This window comes from Phascolarctos cinereus, unplaced genomic scaffold (assembly GCF_003287225.1).
Source record: "Phascolarctos cinereus isolate Bilbo 61053 unplaced genomic scaffold, phaCin_HiC Scaffold_4;HRSCAF=312, whole genome shotgun sequence".
In the NCBI taxonomy this organism is placed as follows: domain Eukaryota; kingdom Metazoa; phylum Chordata; class Mammalia; order Diprotodontia; family Phascolarctidae; genus Phascolarctos; species Phascolarctos cinereus.
Genome location: NW_027555847.1, coordinates 630,996,727 through 631,018,698, shown reverse-complemented (window position 1 = coordinate 631,018,698; position 21,972 = coordinate 630,996,727). Strand labels below are relative to the sequence as shown.

Here is a 21,972-nt window from a genome sequence, read left to right as displayed (position 1 = left end):
GATAATCAATTGCTTCTGGTTTTGCATTTTTTGAAGACCTGTAGATACTAAAAACACAGAAGTTTTTATTTTAGCTGAGAAATCTGGAAATTGAGGAGAGGAAAGGAAAAATAATTATTAAACATGGACTAACTTCTTCAAAAGAGGACCTGCATAGGTAGAATGTTCCAGAGAGGAACTCTGATGTTCTAAAGGACATCCAAAAAGTATTGGATAAAGAATGGGAGACTTCCAGGAGTTAAAATATTACAATAAGCAGTAAATCACCATGACTCTTGCGTATTCACCTTCAGACAATCATAACATAGCACACCAAAACAAATCCTGAAACAGTAGAACCAGCAAAAAGATGGGATAAAACAATCTTTTATCCCAAGAAACTTGGAAAATCAGCAGAAAAGGCCTGTCTCACTCAGGTGAAAGAGGAATGCAACCCAGGACAGGAAGCGTCCCAGCAAGCCCCAACTTAGCAAACGGGCAGTAGATCCTGAGTCCAGTGTGGTGGAGCAGGCAAAAACCAACACCGGGACTCTCCACGTGGCTCAGTATAGCCAGGGGAAAGGGCAGACTCCAGCTCTGAGAACAGCCGTGGTGCTTCAGCATATCCCAGGGCAAACAGACAGCCCCCAGCAACCAGACCTCCACAAGCTTCAGCATAGCCCTAGGCAGACAGGCAGCCTCCAGTGGCCAGACCTCCACATGCTTCAGTGTAGGTCCAAGGAAATACAGAAGTACTCCCACCGCCAGACATCAACACTAGGACCCCAGCCTAGAACCAGATAAACTGCCAAACACTGACAGCCTCCAGCAGCACCAGTCACCTCCCACCTCACCCCCTCAGCTCAGCACCAGGGTGCCCCACCCCCCACCCCCTGCGGGCTTCAAGACAACATCATTGCAGCACCGGGTAAACAGCCAAGGCCTACAGCTCCTAGCACAAGAAGCCTGAGACAGTGCCCCTTCCATCCCAGAATCAGATCTAAGTTTAAAAGAAAGGAAAAAGGCCAAAAAAGATGAGCAAAAAACAACAACAACAAAAAAGAATCTGATGATAGAAAGTTACTATGGTGACAGGGAAGATCAAGACACAAACTCAGAAGAGGACAACAGTGTCAAAACACCTATGGGCAAAACCTCAAAGAAAAATGAGAAGCGGTCTCAAGTCCAGAATGAATTCATGGAAGAGCTCAAAAAGGAGCTTAAAAATCATATAAGAGAGGTAGAAGAAAAATTGGGAAGAGAAATAAGAATGATTCAAGAGAATTATGAAAAAGGAGCCAGCCGCTTGGAAAAAGAAAACAACTGCTTAAAAAGTAGAATTGGCCAAATATAAAAGGAAGTACAAAAAGCTAACTGAGGAAAGCAACTCCTTCAAAGTCACAGTTGGGCAAGTAGAAACAAATGACTCAAGAAATCAAACAGAGGCAGCTAGCTGGTACAGTGGATAGAGCACCAGCCCTGAAATCAGGAGGACCTGAGTTCAAATCTCGCCTCAGATACATAACACTTACTAGTCATGTGACTCTGGGCAAGTCACTTAACCCCAATTGCCTCACCAAAAAAAAAAAAAAATCAAACAAGTTGAAAAGAATGAAAAAATAGAAGAAAATGTAAAATACTTTATTGGAAAAACAGCTGACCTGGAAAATAGATACAGGAGAGACAATATCAGAATCATTGGACTTCCTGAAAGCCATAACCAAAAGGAGGACCTGGACAGCATCTTTCAAGAAATTGTCAAGGAAGACTACCCAGATATCCTGGAACCAGAGGGCAAATGAGGCATTTAAAGAATCCACCAATCACCTCAGGAAAGAAATCCCAAAATAAAAACTCCAAGGAACATTATAGCCAAATTACAGAACTGTCAGTCAAGGAAAAAGTACTGTGAGTAGCCAGAAAGAAACAATTCAAATATCAGGGAACCACAATCAGGATTACACAGGACTTAGCAGCTGCAACACTAAAGATCGGAGATCATGGAACATAATATTCCGGAAGGCAAGCGAGCAAGGACTACAACCAAGAATTACTTACCCAGCAAAATTAAGCATAATACTTCAAGGGAAAAAATGGTCCTTCAAAGAAATAGAAGAATTTTAAGCTTTCATAAGAAAACCAGAATTGAACAAAAAATTTGATCTCCAATATCAAGACCCCTGAGAAGCCTGAAAAGGGAAAAGAAAACATAAGGGATTCAGTGGAGCTACACTGTTTACATACCTACATGGGAAGATGATACTTGTAATTCTTTGTTTTTGTTTTTGTTTTTTGCCTTTTTGGTGAGGCAGCCAGGATTAAGTGACTTACCCAAGGTCACACAGCTAGTAAGTGTCATGTGTCTGAGGCCGGATTTGAACTCAGGTCCTCTTGACTCCAAGGCTGGATCTCTATCCACTTTGCCACCTTGCTGCCCTGATACTGATAATTCTTAAAAATTGTACCACTGATAGTACAGCTAGAAGGAATATACATAGAGGGTAGAGTTATAAGGAAAATGATAAATATTGGAGAGGCTGTGGGAAAATTGGGAAACTAATACACTATTGGTGGAGTTGCCAACTGATCCAACCATTCTGAAGAACAGTTTGGAACTCTGCCCAAAGGGCAACCAAACTGTGCATACCCCTACTAGGTCTGTATCTGAAAGATATCATAAAAAAGGGAAAAGGACTTACATGTGCCAAAATATTTATAGCAGCCCTTTTCATGGTGGCAAAATGTTGGAAATTGAGGAGATTCCTATCAATTGGGGAATGGCTGAACAAGCTATGGTATATGAATGTAATGGAATACTATTACGCAATAAGAAATGGTGAATAGACAGATTTCAGAAAAACCTGGAAAGACTTGTACAAACTAATGCAAAGTGAAATGAGCAGAACAAGGAAAACATTGTATACAATATCAGCAACATTGTGTGATGATCAACTATGAATGACTCAGCTCTTCACAGCAACACAATGAAAGTACAAAGGACCCACAAAGGAAAATGCTACCCACCTCCAAATAAAGAACTGATGGACTTGGAATACAGATCAAAGCATGCTTTTTTCACTTAATTTATTCTTTTTCATGTTTTTTTTCCTTTTGATCTGTTTCTTCATCCACAACTGTGACTAATATGAAAATGTTTTACATGATAGCACATGTATAACCTGTATCAAATTGCCTACCATTTTCAAAAGAGGGAAGTCAAGGGAGGGACGGAGAAGAATTTGGAATTCAAAATATTGTAAAAATGAATGCTAAAAATTGTCTTGACATGTAATTTGAGAAAAAAATAAAATACTATTAAAAATGAATAGGGGGTACCATTGGAAAGGGGGTGGTGAGAATAAAATAGGATATAGAAAGGAAGGTAGAAAGAGGATAAAGGTACTTTGAATGTTAATTAAATTAAACGGTGATACCTGTGCCACATGCACAGTCAGCAAGCATTTATTAAATACCTTCTGTATGACAGACACTCTGCTTGTTTCAGGGAATTACAAAGACAAACTTTTCTGTTAGTTTGTATTTATGTTATATATTTTTACTTTAATTAACTTAAATTAATCTCTCCTAGTACCTAGCAGAATGCTCATTTCACCCAGTAGAAGTTTAATAAAATGTTTAATTGAGTTAACAAGCATCTTTATAGAGATGCTGTGCAGAAGCCAAAAACTGGCCATACTGTTTTATTATTTCGTTTCTGTATATTTCCTATTACTATGGAATATACCTAACAATGTTTTTTATTTCCTGAATAATGGCCAACATTTCCAAGCAAGCTAATTCAGTAGGATCGCATGCATATGCACATGCACATACATACACACATGCACATGTGCATATACAAACATATGTGCAAGGGGAAGAAATATCTTTTCTGAACAAATAATTCTAACAGTAGCTATTTTCTGCTAACAGTGATATATCTTCATATTAACAACAATACACTTCCAGCTAAAATACTTTTCCTGTTGAATTAACTAAGCTAAGGGCACAACTGGGGTATTTTTCTTCCTTCTACAAGCTAAGTAACATTAATCAATCTTGACTCATTTTGTTTTGGAAAGATGTATCTACATTATTCTGACAACCTTTTACCTGCAGAGAGTTTTCTATTTTGGGTGACAGAGCTTTATGGCTGAGGAATAATGGGGGAAACTTCGTTGCTTCCATTTCCATTAGTTAGAACATTTCCAAAGACTTGGGGGGGGGGTGGAGATCAGAAATCACAAATGAATGTTTGCCTTTGGTCAATTATTTTTTTCTCCAAAAAGATAAAGGTCTGTGGCTCATCTTTGTGAAGAGTGAAAAGCTAACATGCTGAGCATTTGTTCTGGTTTAAATCATCTGTAAAAGCATGAGCCTCAGAGTTACAGGGGGAATAAAGTGAAATCTTCATTTCAAAAAGTTGTAACATAAAATGGCAATCTAATGTTGAGGACAGTGTAAACGTTTGCCCTCCTGCCATTTTAAAATAGCCAAGTATACTCTAATAATGTAGACAGAATTCAGCATCAAGTCAACCAGCATTTAACAAGTGTTCATTATGTTGGTGAAGAGGCAGCCTCCCTAGCTATAGGTAGGACCTGGGTTTGAGTCCTACCTTGGATACACACTAGCTGTTAACCCATAGCAAGCCATTTATCCTCTCAGTGAGTTCAGAAGGGTCAAACAAGTAAACTGGCATTAATCCTGTATGGAAGAAACATGTTAAAAGGTAATTGGGAAATATTTAACAAAATAAATTAAAATACAGTAAAACAGATAACATTACATTTTTGAACTAAGTCAGCATGTGGCCAGCAGGAATCCTTATGTGAAGATTAGCGACCCCTTTGTATTTGAGTTTGACAACTCTTCTCCAGGCGCCTCTCTTTAAGTGGTAGAGAGGGTTTCCTCACCAGGGAGTTCCCTGAACCAATGAAATCACAGGTACAGCCCCTGTGAGCTAAGAGTGCCACTAAGTGGTGGACTGTATCTCTTTTGGGTCAAGGACTAGACTACCTAAAAGTGAAAAGGATCAATCACCTTTTTACTAGGAAAGAAGCAAACAAGCATTTATTAAGCACCTACTATGTGCCAGCCACTGTGGTAAGCACTTCACAAATATTACCTTATTTGATCACAACCACCTCCATTTTACAGATGAGGAAACTGAGGCCAACAGAAGTTGAATGACTTGCCTAGGATTACAAGGCTAGTAAGTGACTGAGGCCACATTTGAACTCAGGTCTTCCTGACTCTAGGCTCAGCACCTAGCTGCCACAAATGATAATATCACCAGATAATAATTTTTTGAAGAGATGCATGGCATAGCAGTTCATGAAAACCATCTTTCCTAAACCCTCCTCCCCAGCTGCCACGGCCTTCCTCCCCATTCGTTTTCTGTCTGTTCTGAATACCAGAACTGTTTTATCTTTGTCATTATATCCCCACTGCACAGAATCTGGGTCATAGTTGGGTGCTTAATAATGCGGGTTGACTAACTGATCCCAAATCAAGGGTGGGTTCTGAACAGCATCGGTAGAGAGAGCTCCTAAACTAATGTAATTATCCATCTTTAAATTGATGCTAGGTGTTGCAGTAGATAAAGTCCTGGGCCTGTAGTCAGGAAGACCCTAGTCCAAATCTGGCCTCAGATACTAGTTGTGTGACTGGGCAAGTCATTTAACCTCTGTTTGCCGTAACCCATTGAAGAAAGAAATGACAAACCATTCCAGTATCTTTGCCACGAAAACCCCGTGCCCGTGGACAGTGTGGTCGACAGGGTCATGAAGAGTTGGACACAACTAAGCAACTGAACAGCAACAACAATATATGCTGGACACCAAATGCACAAAGACAAAAGTGATTAAAAAGTCTCTGCCCTCGAGGAGCTTACCTTCTGTAAGACAGTATGTTATAATATAGATACATACAAAACTGCATTAAAGCCTTAATATCTTAAAACGCTACAGTAAGCCTTCTAGGACACTCTGATCACCCAAAATAAAAGCAGGGTTAATTTTGGAGGAAAGGCTAGACTAGCCCTTGTGGGGATCAGCAGTGGCTTCGTGTAGAATGCTGAGCAGAGCCTTGAAGCAAACTTAGCGCTGCTAAGAGGTAATGGGGGAGTGGGATTCTGTTAACTTCTCTTGGCTGCTCCTTGGATAGTAGGCATATAGACTGTTAGAAAGCTGATACTGGGAGATTTTCCAACTCCATTGGCACAGCTTTCAAGAAGTAGAGTCATCTGCAGGCCACAATGAGGCACAGGAAGGAAGATGACAGTCATTAGTTTAATTTTTTTTTTCATAGAGCCCTGTGCTCTGTACCGTTAGAATCCTTTGTTCCACTTAGTTTTCTTACATAGCTATAATAAAAGGACCTTACTGTTTGTTTTCTAAAGTAAGATTCAGGAGATAGGACCCTACCTTGAACTTATCTAAAGGACCTTGGGCTTGGCTTCATTCCGGGGCTTCTGTTTTCTACACTTTATTGATCTCTAAGCTCCTGTTTCAGAGACTTAGCTTTCACAGAGTTTCAACCTTCCTTGATCCCTGTATACCACACTTAATCCACAGTTACCTTTCTCCTCATCCTTTGTGGCTCCCACCATATCTTAATTCCCAGTTCTGGTACCTCCTTCATCTTTCCTTTATCACATCCAAGTTGCCTTGGATTTAAGCAAAGACATTTATCTACTTAGGGAAACAGAATATTAATTCAGAAATAATTGAACATTTTAGCTCTGGAGAGGGAGAGATACACTGGGAAATATAGATGAAGTAAAAAAAATCATTAAAAGAAATAATGTAACAGCATAAGGTAATTAGTTTTTGTTTCTGTTCCTTCATGTCAGTTTGTATCCAGCTCTTTGTGACCCCATTTGGGGTTATCTTGGCAAAGATATTGGAATAGTTAGTCATTTCTTTCTGCAGTTCATTTTATAGATGAAGAAACTGAGGCAAACAGGGTTAAGTGACTTGCCCAGATTTACACCGCTAGTAAATGTCTGAGGCCGGGTTTGAACTCAGGTCTTCCTGACTCCAGATATGTATTCTATTCATTGTGACGCCTAGGTGCCCCAAGATAATTAGAATCATATACAAAGAGTCTATACAGCCTTACTCTCTGGTTCTCAACTTATTAGTTTATCTTATCTCCCAAAAACTCCCGTGGCTGGGAACCCTTATAGCCCCCAATATAGGACACTTGTCATCCCAGAATATCCCCTGACTGAATCTGGAACAGACCCCTGGATCCTCAGGCTAGTGTGTTCATTCCATGGGTTCTTAACTTAGGATCCATGAAATATTTGATCTTCTAAAACATATTTTAATAACTGTGTTTCCATGTAATTGGTTATCTTTGCATTTCGGAAAGGAGTCCATAATCTTTACCAGGCTGAAAAAGGAATTAAGAGTTCTTGGTCTATTCTTTAACTGCAGGCCTAATCTCAGCCTAACAGTAGGCTTCCTCCAATTGCTTACAAAACTAGTCTTCCATCCATATTCACATGTAATCCCCTTTTTTAAAAATTGCATCCAGACCTATGATTTCACTAGTCTGGGGAACTCCAGTACAAAAACTACTTCCACTGAGTAAGTCCCACAACTCTTGTTATAAGTCTTAGGGAATTTCCTGGGATTCTGAGAATTGAAGTCAGCAACAAGTCACCCAAGATTTATTAAGTGCATGCTGTGTGCCAGACAGTGTCTTAAGCATTATTGAAACAAAGAAAGTCAAAGATAATTCCTGCTTTTAAGAAGTTCATAATCTAAACGGAGGAGACAGCATACAAAAAACCTAGGATAAATGACTTGCTCAAGGTCATATAGCTAGTATGTTTCAGAAACAGGACTTGTACCAGGGTCTTCCTGGCTCTAAGCCTATTCACCGTGTAATTACTTATCTAGTTGGTTAGTCTCTGTCATATGAAGAGAGGATAAAGAGAACTAACTAGCACAATTACAGTGTTTCCTAGAGACCAGAATAATCCATCCAGCCTAATGCTTAGTTCTCCCAATGTTTTATGAAAGAAAATGTTTTTTACCACAAACCCAAATGCAGATGCTGATTATTTCTTACACTGCATCTGAGAAGTAACCATTTCTTGTACTCCAGAGATGCCAAACTTGAGGCCCTGCCCACAGAACTCACCAGTGTGCCTGGAGCCAGATTATAATGTAATTAGTAAGTGTTTAACAAAATTATTAAAAATACAGTACAACATAGATCATGTTAATTTGCAGTTTTCCAAGTCAATATGTGGCTGTGATTTTGACACCACTGGTGTAGTTCATTATTCCAAAAGCCATGTTTGGAAGTTTCTATCATTTATAAAGTCATACTGTAATGAGAGAGAGCTAGAAGGGATCCCAGATCTTTTAGTGATTTAGATATTGAAAGGACCTCAGTGATCATCTTGTTCAACCCTTTCAGTCTACAGATAAGAAACTGGCCTCCCAGAGAGGTTACATCACCTACCTAGTTCACACAGTTAGTTTGTGGGGGTGCCAGGATTTGAATGAAACTCCTGTCATTCCAAATCCATTGCCCTGATTCAGGCTCCAACTTTTACAGATGAGGTCCAGAGAGGTGAAAAGTAAAAAAATTTGGCCAAGGTCAGGCACATAATCAGTGGAGCAGAACTAGGACAAGGACCCAGGTCTCCAAGCCCTCCTGTTTTTTCCAGTAGACTAGAATATCTCTCAAAGTGTCAGTGTGTACCCCAGTGGCTCAAGTTAACAGCTTATTTGGTGAAAAAGCAGTACGTGTTGACAGAGTGCCAAGTCAAATGAAGTTCATTGTTGGCGTGATAATTTTAAATTCAGTTCAGTGGCCTTCACAAACTTCTGAGTGAATAAATATCATACGCCATCCTCATTGAAGTTGTGTGTCAGTCACAGAATAACTTTAGCATGTAGTTATAGAGCCCTTTCTTCTAGCCAGTTGCTATCCAGTATTGTGTTTTGAACAATAAGTCCCCAGAAATGAGAAACAAGGACTTGTTTCATCTTTCTAAAACAAGGGAGATAGGGAGACTGACCTGATTAGTAATCTCTCTTTTAGGAATTATTGTGTGTAATTTTATGAAGAGTAATGGAAACATTAAAAATAAAAACACTAGAGTTAGATAGGGCTTCAACTTATCTTACTTGTCTTACTTGTTCTTCTACCCCAGAGGACAGAACTTAGGAGCAGTGGGTGGAAATTGCAAAGAAGCAAATTTGTGCTTCATGGAAAGAAGAAATTTCTTAACCATTATTGCTATCCAGAAGTAGAAGGAGTAGCCCCAGGATATAGTGTATGCCTGATCTCTGGAGAGCTTTTAAATTGGGCACCAGATGACCACTTAGTGGACATGTTGTAAAAGGGATTCCTGTTCAGATGTGGGATGGACTTGATGGGTTCTGAGATTCTTCAGGGATTCTTAACCATTTTGGGGGTTAATGGATCCCATTGGAAATCTGTGAACCCAGGGCAGCTAGGTGGCACAGTGGATAGAGTAGCAGAGCTGGAATCAGGAGGACCTGAGTTCAAATCCAGCCTCAGACACTTGACACACACTAGCTGTGTGACCCTGGGCAAGTCACTTAACCCCATTGCCTAGCAAAAACAACAAGAAAAAAACACAGCAAGTCTATGAACCCTTTTCAGAATCGAGTTTTTAAATGCATGAAATAAAATACATAGGATTGCAAAGGAAAATACTTATGTTGAAATATTTGTAGTATATAGACAAGAAGACCATAATCATTTGCAGTCTAGCAATAGGTCTAATAACTATAATAATTTCAAAGTAGTGATGAACATACACAGTATCTCAAGATAGCTATAGTAACTGTAATAAGTGATTAAAATATAGGTGATTTCTATTGATGACAAAGTCAGAGGTACTGCTAATTATACTCTGGTTTGTCATAATTGAAAGGAATACTAAATTTCAGTTAGAGGTTAGTAAAAAATAAAGTTGTTTTTTTTTTTCAATCCAAGTTCACAGACTCCAAACCCCTTTGGAGCCTGTGGGCCTCTAGTTAAAAAACCTTACTTTAACCTGGGGGTTGGAGATCAGGGGAAGGTGGGCCTAAAGAAGTGGGAAAGTTATCTACTCAGGCTTCTGCCTTCCACACATTTAAACCAAAACCATGACATGGATTGTGTAGCATATTTAAAATCTTGAGGCACATATATTTCAGTGACCTCTTCTGTAAGGCTGTAGCCTGTCCCAAATGCACATCACCCTTAACATTGGGAAGTGCCTTCTTATGTCTAACCCACATCTCTTACTGCCATTTGAAGGCATTTTCTACAGCTCTACTCATATGGAAAACAGCTGCTTGGCTCTGTTCTTATAACTCTTCATGGGCTTGATTATTGTGGCCCCTCAGTTCTCTTTTTTTCTAGACTAAATAACTCCTTTAATCTATCTTCAGCATTCCTATGTTCCATCCCTTTAATCATCTTTAAGGTCCCTTCCAGCTTTGAGATTCCAAGAATCTTGATCTCTACCAGTTTTCAACATTGCTATTAAATTGTGGCTTCCCAGACAGGACATAGTGTATTCCCAATTGTGGTCTCACCAGTAACTGAATGAAAGGATTGCTTCCTGCCTTTGACAGGGTCTCAGGTATCATCATGTTTCATAGTTGAAAATTAAAGTTATCTCTATTTATATACAGAGATGTTGCTGGGGGAAAAAACATTATGTGACCACCAGTTTCTTCCACTTAAAACCAGGACCTTGGTTTATTAACTACAACTGATAGTTTTAGGGTCTTTGCTTTTTGGCCCTCAAATATACCCAGAGCTTTTGCTGAAAGACTACCTCATTTCTTGCAGTCTGTCAGATGAAGCTGCTGTTTCCAAAATGTGTGCGGCTGCTTTGGATGGCTTAAAATTTTGTGTGTTTTCAAAAAGTATTATAATTCCCTCATTTGAAGTAGCTATGTCACTCCCACTCAAGGGCTGTTATTACTTGATGTCATCATTCACAACACCCTGCTCGGTTACAACACAGCGAGATTGACTTTAATCATCATTGAAGGGTCTTGCTATTTGCTCACTTCTTTAATGTTTAAAATGTCTTCAAGGAGATAATTACTATGTTGCATTAATATACTCCTTTATATTTTTCAAGTACTTTCACATCTGTTTTCTCATTTGACCTGTTGCCATCAACCTCAGAAGAATGATTGGGCAGACAATATTATCCCCATTTTACAAATAAGGAAATTGAGAGATTATAAGACTTGTTTCATGTGATACTGCTAGTTAAAGTTCCAGCCAGGAAGAGCCAGAAGTCCCCTGACACTCCCCATTCAGTTCTCTTTCCACTATATTGCTCTCTAATAGCTGGAGGAGTCAGAGATTATATGTACTGTTTATAATGCTAGTGCAGTTCAAACATCCACATGGGAAGTTGGTCACTATCATTATATTTTAAGGACAAAGCATGGTGGTAACAGTGTGGGATCAAAATCAGAATTCTTCAGAAGAGGTTACCTGTGAATGAATATTTATCCCCCCTAAAAGTGATGTTATTCAAAGTCCAAGTTCACCTGAAGTCCAAACTATATGAAGTAGTACTGTGAGATTTTATAAAAATTAATAAAGAATCCCATTTATCCCCACATTAAATGCATCGCTTTTTTATTTTCCTTTTTATTGTTATAAACCTGACAAACACCAACAAACGCATATACAAATTAAAAAAGGAAAATAGGATTGCATATGAGACCATGAATCTCTGCTATGTATTATATGACTGCATCATTTGCATTGTTTCCTCATGCAGGTCCTATCAAGCTTTAATAAAAGCTGCACCAAGATTTTGGGAACACACAGACATTTGTATGTGTGAATCGTTGTGTGTATGTATGTTTGTATGTTTATGGCATCACCTTCATTCCATTTAGTTAACAATATACAGTTTTAAACTCCAAGACAGCTCTTTGGGGAATTATTTTGCACCATACTACTCCATATGCAGAGTCTTAGTTGTATAAGACCCTGAGCAGGGTGAATAAATACAGCTGCTGCAGCTTCCCCTTTCTTATAAAGGTGTCCGGCCCCTCCCCCCAGCCAGTCGGCCCAAGGTCAAGTAAGATCAAGAAATTAGGCGAACCAATGAATTTGAGCTGGGAAGAAAAGGCTCGTATCCATATTAATTTTGACTAACTCAACCTTGTGAATGTGTTTGTATTTACGTATAGGTGGAGAGGTCCTAGCCCTGCATTGCTGTGCTAAACTCTTGGCTACCAATAGCCCCTGGGCCATGCCGGTCTCTTTCTGCACAGGAAATGCTAGTGTCTTAAAGGTGGAAGATTTTTAGAGGACTTTGGGAGAGGAGATGGTAGAGGAATGAATGTGAGAAAATACATTGGAAAAGTCAGAAGGAAGAGTGGGGAAGCCGGAATGGGCCAGTACTTTACTTTCAGGGATGAGATTGTCTTTCTTTTTGCCTCTCTCTTCTGGGGTATGGGAAGTTATAGGAGCTCAGGCAGCCAAAAAGTTGAAAAAAGCAAATTAAAGACTTCCCCTGATTAGCCAAGATGCCCTAGATAATATGAATAGACCATTTGGAGTTGAAAAAAAAGAATAGGAAAAATTGGCTCCTAAGAAAGAAGCCTTCTGGGGTTCTTTGATATTGAATGAGTCTAAAGATTAAGCATAAAATTTCCAGAGGGAAATTTCTGCTTCTCTAAATCGAGACTGAGTGAGTTTACAAAGGACGATTTTTAAATCAATGAGAAAGATACTAAAATGTACCTCAGCATTTAGGATCAATGATTTAAAGTTAGAAGTGAGCTTAGAAGTGATCTTGTCCAATCACCTCATTTTATGGTTGGGAAACAGACTCAGAACAATTAAGTGGTGTGCCAGGGTTCACACAAATAGTTTTCTCAGAATTTCAACCCAAGTCCTCTGACTTTTCATACAGCATTCTGTATGAAAGTGTTTTGATGGTTAACTTTAAGGTTTTCTGGGTTAATAAAGAATTTTATTGAGATGCATTGCTGATCATAGAAAATGTGAAAAATATGCTAATCTCCCACACTCTTAGCATTTTTATGGTGAACTAGGTGGCAGTCATGCACTGATGCCACCTATTGGTCAGAAGGTCTGAATTACAGGTTCTACTTTTTGAAAGGTGGTGGTTGGTTTTTCCCCAGATATCTTGTTGAGAGACGGAATTAAAAGATTTCCCATGTATAGGTGCAGTTAATACACAGCTTCTTCTCTATGTAGAATGCTGCTGCTGGGGTAGCAAAAGTGGGCCAAAGCTATGCCTGTCCTCTAAGAAGTGAGGTATAATTCATATGAGTTAAAAGATTTCAATATAATGTGAACATTTTTCATTATCAAAAATATAGTTCCTTATTTAAGCAGCTAAACTTTAGTGTATTTATTACATGGTTTTTTTTAAAGATATAAAGGCCTACTTACAAAGTAGTGTCTTCCCCACTAACTTTAAACTTTTCCTACTTTTTTTTTCCTCTTTCTCTCTGTAGTAATTCAGAGATACATGATTCGGGGATTCAATAAATTTAGCCTAGTCATTGTTGCATTGTGTTTAGTCTGAAATAACTTGAATTTCACATCCAAATTGAATTAATGATTACCAGGGTCTAACACAAAGGGTTAAATATTTGTTAAGTATTGTGACTGATGGGATTGAATGTTGTGTTGAAGTACCAAATTTTGTCATCTTCATGCCTTTCAACAAGATTTTCCTGAGTCATAAAAATTTAAACGTTTTAAACATAAAAACTTAGTTTGATACAATTTAATTCAAAGCAGATGTAATTATTCCCATTTCCATTCTGCTCTATCACTAAATTAATTACATACGCTTGTAGGGAATTCATTGAGGCATTTAATTACCTAAAGAAATTTGTGTGGGATAAATGACAAGACTTAACCAAATTGTTATTTGTGGGGAAGCAAACTCAGAGAATAAGTGGCTTTCCCAAAATGAATCACAACAGTATAGGTATCAACAGTAATGCCCACCTTGCTTCTATCCCAACTACCTTCTTGGATGGATGGATGGATGGATGGATGATGGATGGATAGATAGATGGATAGATGGATGGATAGATAGATAGATAGGTAGACAGACAGACAGACACATACATACATATAGACTGACCGTGAGCACTGCTTCTTGAGACATATTTGAGGTCTTTGAGAAAAACATCTTTCTTTTTTTTCTAGTCCAACAGACAACCAGCTAAACTGAACCTACTAACTTGCCAGGTGAAACCTAATGCTGAAGATAAGAAGTCTTTTGACCTGATATCACGTATGTAATTTTTTCTGAATCAGTAATTGTGATTTCTGGGGCTTGCATATCCATATATTGGGATTTTTGAGCAACTGCTTTTACTAACCAAATTTCCTTAAAGTTTTTGCTTTGATGATTCATTTGAGTTCCAATGGGTAATCCTCCCTAGAGATCAGTTAGACTTCCTATCGTGATTCACATATTATGTCATCTGCCGAATGAGCATGCACGACTTTCACTAATATCAGTAGCAGCCACAAATACTGGAGAGGACCCAAGTGAAATCAATCAATTGCTAAACATTCATTAAGTACTGCTGTATGCCAGGCTGTATGCTAGGTGCTGGGGATGTCAAAAAGAGTTAAAGTCAGCATAGCATTGTGCTTTGAAGTTAGGAAAAAAAGTGTTTCTTGGGTATCTTTGCAACTGTTTTAATCAAAGTTCCAGCGTCATAGAGTCATGTGAGCAGAGTCAAGAAGCACTATGATAAAATCAGGGGCTCTTAACCTGGAGTCCATGAACTTTGTTGTTGGGTTTTTTTTTTAATTTTGATGAAAATGTAATACATTTCCCTTTTAATCCTATGTATTTTGTACATTTTGAAACATTATTCTGAGACAAGAGGTCCATAGGCTTCAGCAGACTATCAGAGAGTTCCATGAGACAAAAAAAAAAAAAGGATTAAGAATCCCAGGTTTAATGGAAAGAACGCTAGCCTGGGAACTAGGAGACCTGCTCTTCAGTACTGGCTGTGACCCCATCTTAGGATGTGATTTTTGAGTCAATAACAGCCTCTCAGCCTGGATTTCTTCCTCAGTTCCTCCAATGAGGAGGCTGGACTTGTTGAACTCAAAAGTTGTTGTCATCTTGCACATCCTGTGTTCTAAGGTCCCTTCCAGCTTCAACATTCTTCAGTCTAATGTTCCAGCATTCTACATTATAAATTTCCTTCCGATTCTAATATTCTAATTAGATGGTGCAATATAGAGAGCACTAGGCCTAGAGGTTGCCAGAAGAAATATCAACAATCTCAGATATGCAGATGATGCTACTCTGATGGCAGAAAGTAAAGAGGATTCCAGAAGCATCTTGATGAGGGTGGAAGAGGAGAGTATAAAACCTGGTTGGAGCTTAACATCAAAAAACTAAGATCTCAGCAACTGGTCCCATCACTTCCTGGCAAACAGAGGGAGAAGAAATGGAAGCAGTGTCAGATTTCACATTCTGGGCCTCAAAGATCACTGTAGATGGTGATGGCAGCCATGAAATTAAAAGATGCTTGCTCCTTGGAAGGAAAGCAATGACAAATCTGGGCAGCATACTGAAATGCAGAGATATCACCTTGCTGACAAAATTTTGGTTTTTCTAGTAACAGTGTATGGCTGTGAGAGTTGTACGATAAGGAAAGCTGAGCACCACAAAATCGATGCTTTGGAATTGTGATTCTGGAGAAGACTTTTGAGAGTCCCTTGGACATTAAGGAGATCGAACCAGTCAACACTTAAAGAAACCAATTCAGGCTATTTACTGGAAGGCCAAATACTGAAGCCTAAATACTTTTGGCCGCAGAACGAGAAGACGGAAGTCGTTGGGAAAGATTGAAGGCAAAAGAAAAAGGGGACTGCAGATGATGAGATGAAAAGATAGTGTCATGGAAACAACAAACATGAACTTGGACAGGCTTCAAGAGCTAGTGGAGGATAGGGGTCACAAGGAGTCAGACATGACTCAACGACCAGATAACAGCTGAAGTCAGGAAAACCTGACTTCAAATCCCACTTCAGACATTTACCAGCTCTGTGATCCTAGACTAATTACTTAACCTCTGACTGCCTCAGTTTACTCAACTGTAAAATGAAACTGAGAAGCTACCTCAGAGGGTTATTGTGAGGGGGGAAAAGGAGATAATATTTTTGAAGCACTTCTAACAGTGCCTGGGACGTAGTAGGTGCTTAACAAATGTTTGTTCCCTTCCCCTTTTTATAACATTCTAGGTTTGAGGTCTCTTTCAGCTCTAACATGCTGTGATCTTGAGGGGAACCTATATACAGTTCATCTTCTTCCCTCCAGGTAACACTGTACTAGACACAGCTCAAACAGCTAAGATCAGATCCAGTGGTTACAGTCTTTTAGAAGAAGAGATTCCATGTCATCTGTCCCTTAGTTCACAAACTATCACTCCTGTATATTTCCTCGTTTTCTCTTGTAGAAAGAGAAAATGCCATCTTAATCTGATCATAATTAATAATAATGTTAACTTGTAACTATCTAGCATTTTAAGATTTGCAAAGTATTTTATAAACTTCATCTCATTTGATCCTCAAAACAATCCTGTGAGGTAGGTGTTATTAATTATATCTATTTTACAGATGAGGAAACTGAAGATGAGAGAGATTAAGCCTAGAGTCACAAAGCTTATAAATGTCTGAGGAGGGATTTGAATTCAAGTCCAGCATTCTATTCATTGTGCCACCTAGCTACCCCTATTAAGAGGACTATTTTACAAGTTTACCTATCAGATCTATGGAGAACAGAAGAATTCATGACCAAACAAGAGATAGAGAACATTACGAAAAGCAAAATGGACAATTTTGATTACATTGAATTGAAAAGTTTTGACACAAGCAAAACCAATGCAACTAAAATTAGAAGGCAGGTAGAAAATTGGGAAAAAATTTTTACAACCACTCTCTGATAAGAGCTTCATTTCTAAAATATATAGAGAATTAAGTCAAATTTATAAGCATACAAGCTATTCCCCAATTGATAAATGGTCAAAGGATATGAACAGACAGTTCTCAGATGAAGAAATTAAAGCCATCTATAGTCATATGAAAAAATGCTCTAAATCGTTATTGATTAGAGAAATGCAAATCAAAACAACTCTGAGGTACCACATCACACCTATCAGATTGGCCAACATGACAAAACAGGAAAATGATAAATGTTGGAGAAGATGTGGGAAAATTGGAACATTAATGCATTGCTGGCGCGGAGTTGTGAAATGATTCAACCATTTTGGAGAACAATTTGGAACTATGCCCAGAGAGCTATAAAAATGTGCATACCCTTTGACCCAGCAATAGCACTTCTAGGGCTATATCCCAAAGAGATCATACAAATGGGAAAAGGACCCATGTGTACAAAAATATTCATAGCAACTCTTTTTGTGGTGGCAAAGAATTGGAAATTGAGAGGATGCCCATCCACTGGGGAATGGCTGAGCACTATTGTGCTATAAGAAATGATGAACAGGCTGACTTTAGAAAAACCTGGAAAGACTTATATGGTCTGATGCTGAGTGAAATGAGCAGAACCAAGAGAACGTTGTACACAGTAATAGCCACGTTGTGCAATGACTAATATTGATAAACTTAACCCTTCCCAGCAATACAAGGATCTAAGACATCTCCAGAGGCCTTGTGATGGAAAATGCTGTCTATGTCCAAAAAAAGAACTCTGAAAATTGAATTGCTATTTTTTTTCTCTTCTGTTGAGTTTTCTTTCCCCTTTCTGATGGTTCCTCCTATTGGTTTTAATTTTTACTTAAAACACTACTAATGTGAAAATATGTTTAATAGGAATGTAAATGTATAGCCTATATCAGATTGTGTGCCGTCTTGGCGAGGGTGGTGAGGAGGAAGGGGGAGAAAAATTTTAAACTCAAAAGCATATGGAAGTGATTATTGATAAATCAAAATAAATAAATTTTTTTTAAAAAAGAGTACTGTTTTACAGCCCCAGATTAAAGGAGGCGGGAAAGATGGCTTTCATTTTGGAGTTCATTGAGGAGGTTCAAAACATTTTCACTGAAAAATGAAAAGAGAATCAGCCTAATCGATTTGCCAGGTTTTTTCCTTCCTGTCTAGGTTGCTGCCTATTTACAGGTTCAATCCTGTAATTAATTAACAAAGGCAACAAATTCTATAGGGTTCATAGAATCATAGGAATCAGAACATATTAACAAGCTTAGAAATCATCTAATCCAATGGTATCTAACACAAACAGCCGTTAACTGTACTGTAAGGATCACTGTAGGTTCGTATTGACTTAGAAGACCATATATTAACACTATCTATGTTCTATTATATTTTTATTGATTGTGTTAAATATTTACCATTTGCATTTTAATCTGGTTCAACCACACTCTGAAATGCTATGGGGCTGCGTGTTTGACACCTGCTGATGTAATCCAGTTCCCACATTTTGCAGAGGCTCTCAGAGTATTTTAAAAACTTACAATGGGTATTAGTAACAGATCAGGGATTCAAACATAAGTCCATCCTCTCTAATCCAGAGTGTTTGAACCTACCCCACAATGGTTCCTTTTGCAAAGAATAGATGGCAAGATGACTGGAGATTAAGCAAAGGCACGTAGCCATGCATCTTAAACATCCTTCCTATTTCAGAATTGACTTAGAACCCAGGGAAGCTGGATCATAGTCAATAACGTTTTCACTGCAGAGAGCCACCAAAAAAAAAGTTTTCATGCCCTTTAGAAATAGTTTTATTAGTATTATATAAATTGATGATGTCAGAGTTTTAACCTAAGCATTTGAATTAAGAGTGAGATCAGTTTATCTTTGCATTAAGAATTTATAGTGGAAAAAGACCTGGACTGTAAGTAAGGGAAGCTGGGCATGAATTCCAATTTGTGCCTTACTGCCTTTGTGAACATGGTGACAATTCATTCGCCTTCTGAGCCTGCACTTTATCTTCTGTAAAATGGGCAGCTTATGCTAAACAACCTCTGAAGTCTCTTCCATTTCTAAATTCTGTAATCTTTTTGCTGGAGTTGAAGAGTTTTTTTGCCTGGACCTATGATTTCATTGGTATTGAAAACTTCAACCAAAAAACTTCGTTTACCAGTGCAGATAACTACCCTTCTGCTAATTCAAGTCTTAGATAGGTGACTGGGATTCTGCAAGGTGACATGGATTGTCCAGGGATCACAGGATCATAGAGCTGGACTGGAAGGGGAACCTCAGAAGCGAAAAGTCCAGGCCCCCTCCATTTTACAGATGAAGAAACTGAGGCACAGAGACATTAAATGACTTGCCCAGGGTCACACAGCTAATAAGAGTCTGAGGCAGATGTGAACCCTGACTTCAAGTCTAAGATCCCATGCACTGTATCATGCTTTCTCTGTGTTTTATATGACTAGGGAATTAATTGATCACTGATACTATTAAAAGTTTCTTCTTTAAATTGCAGCATAACCACAGTAAACCACACCCTGCTTCTAGATTTAGGAGTGCATTAAGAAGCACAGCAAATTCTGAACTACAGGGAATTGCTTGGCACCATTGAAGCATTTCAAAACAAGCTGCTTCTGCAGTTCTTGGCAAGCCTGTTTACACCTTTAGCCTTTAGCATCTTCTTTTAACTGATTTGAGACAATTCTTTGGGAAAGGGCTTAATCCTTCCTCAAAGCAGCCTTATTTCACCAGGCAGAAGCTGAAGCTTTCTTAGGCTTCTCTGAGGCAGAATAGGTCTGCCTATATGTTACAGCTCTTCTGTGAATTTAATCTCCAGGATAAGCAAAAGGCTATAGGATCAATGATTTCTTAGAAAAGGGAATTTTTTGTTTTGTTTTGTTTTTAAAGGAAACACACACTTAAAAGAAAATTGAAAGGGGAAGGGGAAAAGAATTGAATTGACAGGAAGGCATTCTTTATTCTGTCACCAAAATCTCTTTGGAAATATGTTAGATTATTATGTGGCATTTGTTTGGATTTTATGCTTCAGAGGGTAAGTATGGACAGATGACTAAGTAGAATTTGTATCATTCAAAACACCATCAAGCTAAAACAGAATGAATCCAATACCTAAAATGGTAGCTGATTATTTGGGTGTCTTTTAGAATATGATCTACAATGAAAGCTTCTCTGTTTTTCAATATTTTTCCCCTTTTTTGTACTTGCAGATAATAGAACTTATCACTTTCAAGCAGAAGATGAGCAGGACTATGTAGCGTGAGTATTTCTTTTTTAACAATAATTTGATTCACTTGGATAAATTAAAGAAAGCAAACAGGTACTAAGTACCTCCTGTAGGCAAGGTCCTGTGCTGAGAATTGGAAGATACAAAGGTTCATTCCCTGCCCTCCTGGAGTTCATAGTTGTAGGGGAGATAAGATAGAATATACTAAGTACAGTGATGATAAAAGTTCTGAGGAGAAGAGAGAGATATTTCTAACTTGTGGGGTAGAAATGGACAAGAGAAGATACGACTTCCTGGAGTTGGTACCTCCTGGGCTGGGCCTTGAAGGATGGCTAGGATTTCGGTTGGTTTAGGGAAGAGGGTGAACAAACACATGCGAAGAAGGAAGAGTAGGAGAAATTCAGGCAACTGTGAATTAATTAATAACATAAATTCATGAATTCAGAGAAGACTGTTCAATTCCAAAAACACTTAAGCTCCTGCTTTTTTATAAGACTCTACAGATATTAAAACAGACAAGCAAATACTCCCCTTTCTCAAAGGAGCTCCCACTCTATTAGAGCTTATGTTCTGCATTTCTTCTAAAGTGCTGCGTGCTTTCCCATATGTCATTCAGTGAGAATAATTTTGGGGTTTGGGGTTTGGTTTGTTTTGGTCAATGACTATTCCATGCTTCCTGTAGACCTAATACCGATCTAGGCACTGCAGAGGATAGAAGACATGATATTACTTTAAGTAATTTATAGTCTATTCATCATTTCCCTAAAAAATCAAGGCCAATAGTCTACAAAGGTTGCGTATCGTTTTAAGTTTATAGCCACCATTTATAGAATATCAGAGTTTAAAGAGATCTTAAAAATTACCCAGTCCCATACCTCATTTTACTTGTAAATCAATTTTTCCCCCTTATTGAGGCACTTAATGTGATCTGAACAGCCAAGCCATAATTGGTTTTTTAAAAAAAAAAAGAGTAGTTATATGTTGTCTTTCACACACACATGCATATATAGATAGATACACATATATGTATGTATATGTGAAAAACGTGTGTATGTATATGTACTTATATTGCAGTAAATTTAGCTTAAGATTTAAAAACAAGGAAAAGGTTTTAGGGTTTTTTATTTATTTTAAGCAAAGTTGAAAATCAGGGTTTAGGGAACATAAGTACTCCAATTTGTCTAGAGTATATGAGGAACAATAGTATTTATTATGTTCCATTTTTAAAATCTGGACAAAATATACTTTAAAAACCAAGGTATAAAACATGCTGTCACTATGCTGAATGTACATAGTACTGAAAAAGATTGTTTCAAGAGTGCAGATTTTAAAATCAAAGAGGAAAAAAAACAGAGGGATAAGCCCACAATAAATACAAACTAGGCCCTGACTTATCCTTCTTCATAGATTTCCCTCATCCTACCATTCCAGTCTTTTTTTTTTTAAGGCAATTGGGGGGACTTGCCCAGGGTCACACCATTCCAGTCTTTATCACAATTTCTTCCCTCCACATTGGCCTATTTCTGGCTCTTCATTTCCCCTGTCCATGCTTTTGCACAGGCTGTCTTCCAGGCCTGAAATTATCTCCCTCTTTACTTCCTCTAAGTTCCCCTGGCTTCCCTTAAGATATAGCTCATCTCCTTCCTCAGGAGGCCTTTCCCAATCTGGCCCGCTTCTCGTGCCTTCCCTTCCGACATCACCTTTCATCCATTCTGTATGTGTCTTATATACACCTAGTTATTTACATGTTGTCTCCCTCATTA

At 38.3% G+C, this 21,972-nt stretch overlaps 1 protein-coding gene across 7 annotated transcripts in view; it reads left to right on the top strand.

Annotated features, from left to right (window-relative positions):
- The window catches only part of ASAP1 (ArfGAP with SH3 domain, ankyrin repeat and PH domain 1), a 606,833-nt gene that overhangs the window by 517,918 nt on the left and 66,943 nt on the right, over window positions 1-21,972 (top strand). For all 7 annotated transcript variants that reach the window (XM_078153734.1, XM_078153735.1, XM_020997892.2 and 4 more), the window contains 2 exons: window positions 14,197-14,284; window positions 20,193-20,241. In XM_078153734.1, coding sequence (XP_078009860.1) covers window positions 14,197-14,284; window positions 20,193-20,241 — 137 coding nt within the window. The remainder of the gene's footprint in view (window positions 1-14,196; window positions 14,285-20,192; window positions 20,242-21,972) is intronic.